Below are 2,275 nucleotides of genomic sequence, written 5' to 3'. Positions count from 1 at the left end.
TCTCAATCCTACACTGCAACAGTCATTTAATTCCCAATTTGAAGACTTCAGCTCTATCTGTTCATCTAAATCAAACGTGCACCAAATTTTGTACCATTAAGTACTTTTCGTACACATAAGTACAATTTTTGTAAGCTATCTCAATCCTGTACTCCTATAGTAGTCCTAATTCTTATTTTTAAGGTTTCTATCTCTTTACGCTCAACTAAATGCAGAAAGTCCCAAATTTAGTACCATTTTGTACATTTTATATAAATATGTACTAATTTCTTAAACCATTTCCATACCTCAACACCACTTCCCAACCGCTATTCCGTATAAAATGTAAAGATTCTAGCTATATATGTTCAATAAATATACAATTAGAACTAAATTTAGTAATGTTTAGTACTTTTAGTACACATTCGACTTATAAGAATTTCCGAAACCCCTTTTGTACAGCTTTCTAACTTTTCATCAGTGACCCACATTCCAAATTTCAGAATTCTAGCTCTCCGCGTTCGCCTAATATAAAGGGTACCATATTTGGTACATTTTAGTACATATCGTACCCTTCTTGTTCGAATTTCGACAAAACCCAGCCTACACACCAACAACAAGCCACACTCAAAATTTCAAGCTTTTAGCTTCAGCCGTTTCGTCTGGGCGATGATCTGTCAGTCACTCACTCACTTAACACTAAGCTCTTTTATATATATATATATATAGAATTTTTTTTTATTAATTTTATTTTCTTTCTCTTTTCAGATACAAAATCTTCCTGATAATGTAAAAGAAATCTAAAAAAAATTAAATATTTTTTGTGCAATTTCTTTCGTTTTCTTTCAGTGATAATTTAAAAATAAAAAAAAATCATAGTGAAAAAAATTAAATTGAAAATCAAAAAGTTCACCTTGAAATAAAATTCATATTAAATTTGAAATAAATTAAAAAAAATCAATTTCCAAAGGAAAAAAATTAAGAAACAACAAAATAATTGTGAAGTGTAACGAAACAAACGATGGCCACACTGTGTATTATACCCGATAATACACACCTCAGCAGTAAAAGCGAAAAGGACATTGTCACCATCAATTCCAATTCCTGTGCCCTTGCTGCCAACATCAACACCTCTGGCAGCAGTAGCGCCAGCACCTCGAGCAGCAGCAGTGAACCACCCAAAGTCAGCAAATTCTTTAGCAACAGCTCCAATTACCAGAGTAAAATCCAACAGCTAATCAGTTTCAGTTTCACCTCATCGAATTTTATTTTTATCACCTTTATACTGAGCATCAGTAAGCTATGTACCACCGCTGCCGCTGATCCTGCGCAAGCTGGGGCTGCCCATCAACCAGCGCCCTCCGCTGGCGCACCACCCGGTTTCTTGATGAACAATTTCAGTAGTTCAGCGATATTGGAAAAATTAAATTCATTTCGTACGAGTACATTGGGACCGCCCACGAATGCGGTTAAAGGTAAAGATGCCGGACCAACGGTTCTGCGCAGTAATAAAACCAATAGAGGTAGTTTGAACGTAACATCAACGCCGTCGTCGTCGTCGTCCAAATCATCATCAGCATCATCGACAACATCATCACCCTTAGATTTGAATTTCAATTCATCCGAATCATCATCTTTGTTGAATATTTTTGGTAGTAATGGTGGTATCATAGATGGCGGTAGTCCGTCCATATTATTTTTGAACATATCGGGAAAAGTTGGTACACCATTGGGTATAGGTAAGTAAAAAATCTTTAATCATCTATAGAAAACCATGTAGAAAAGTAGTTTTTAGTATTTAAATTAAAAAATATATGTATGTATGTCTATTTGAATTAAGGAATGATGTGCCTCACTGCCACATTGTCAATGGTACTCCCAAGGAAAAAATTGGGGCCTTAATGTAATTTATGTGTTATTCTTTGAATGTAGAAATATTGTCTGCCTTCCGCTCTAAGTTTTAAGCCATGTTTAAGTAGATTTTATACGATTTATATTAAGTATTTCCGTTTGTGTGGGATCTCCTAAGTGTCTCATTATATCTTCACTCACTTAACGAAGTTGGCATTCCTGATGCCCTGACATATTGGATAGATAAAATGCTTAACAGCAGAATTATAAATTCAAGTGTGGGGGATACAAAAATCAGGAAAACGGTAAATAGAGGCACACCTCAAGGAGGGGTGCTTTCACCGTTACTGTGGCTACTGGTAATTAATATCATATTGAGGGAATTGGACGGGAAGGGTATCAAAGTTGTAGCTTACGCGACGACATGGTGATATTGATTTCCGGA

General features: G+C 35.5%; 1 protein-coding gene across 1 annotated transcript; it reads left to right on the top strand.

Annotated features, from left to right (window-relative positions):
- Positions 1-1,000: 1,000 nt before the first annotated feature.
- LOC133323532 (uncharacterized) lies at positions 1,001-1,718 on the top strand (the record flags this gene model as incomplete). Its single annotated transcript, XM_061532450.1, has 1 exon — positions 1,001-1,718. A coding segment is annotated over exon 1 (718 nt), but the record flags the coding sequence as incomplete, so codon positions are not given.
- Between the last annotated feature and the right edge of the window lie 557 nt (positions 1,719-2,275).

The sequence above is a fragment of the Musca vetustissima genome, unplaced genomic scaffold, assembly GCF_032173495.1.
Source record: "Musca vetustissima isolate MV318-11 ecotype Yass unplaced genomic scaffold, APGP_CSIRO_Mvet_v1 utg25624, whole genome shotgun sequence".
Taxonomy (NCBI): domain Eukaryota; kingdom Metazoa; phylum Arthropoda; class Insecta; order Diptera; family Muscidae; genus Musca; species Musca vetustissima.
This window is presented reverse-complemented; position numbering and strand designations above follow the sequence as displayed.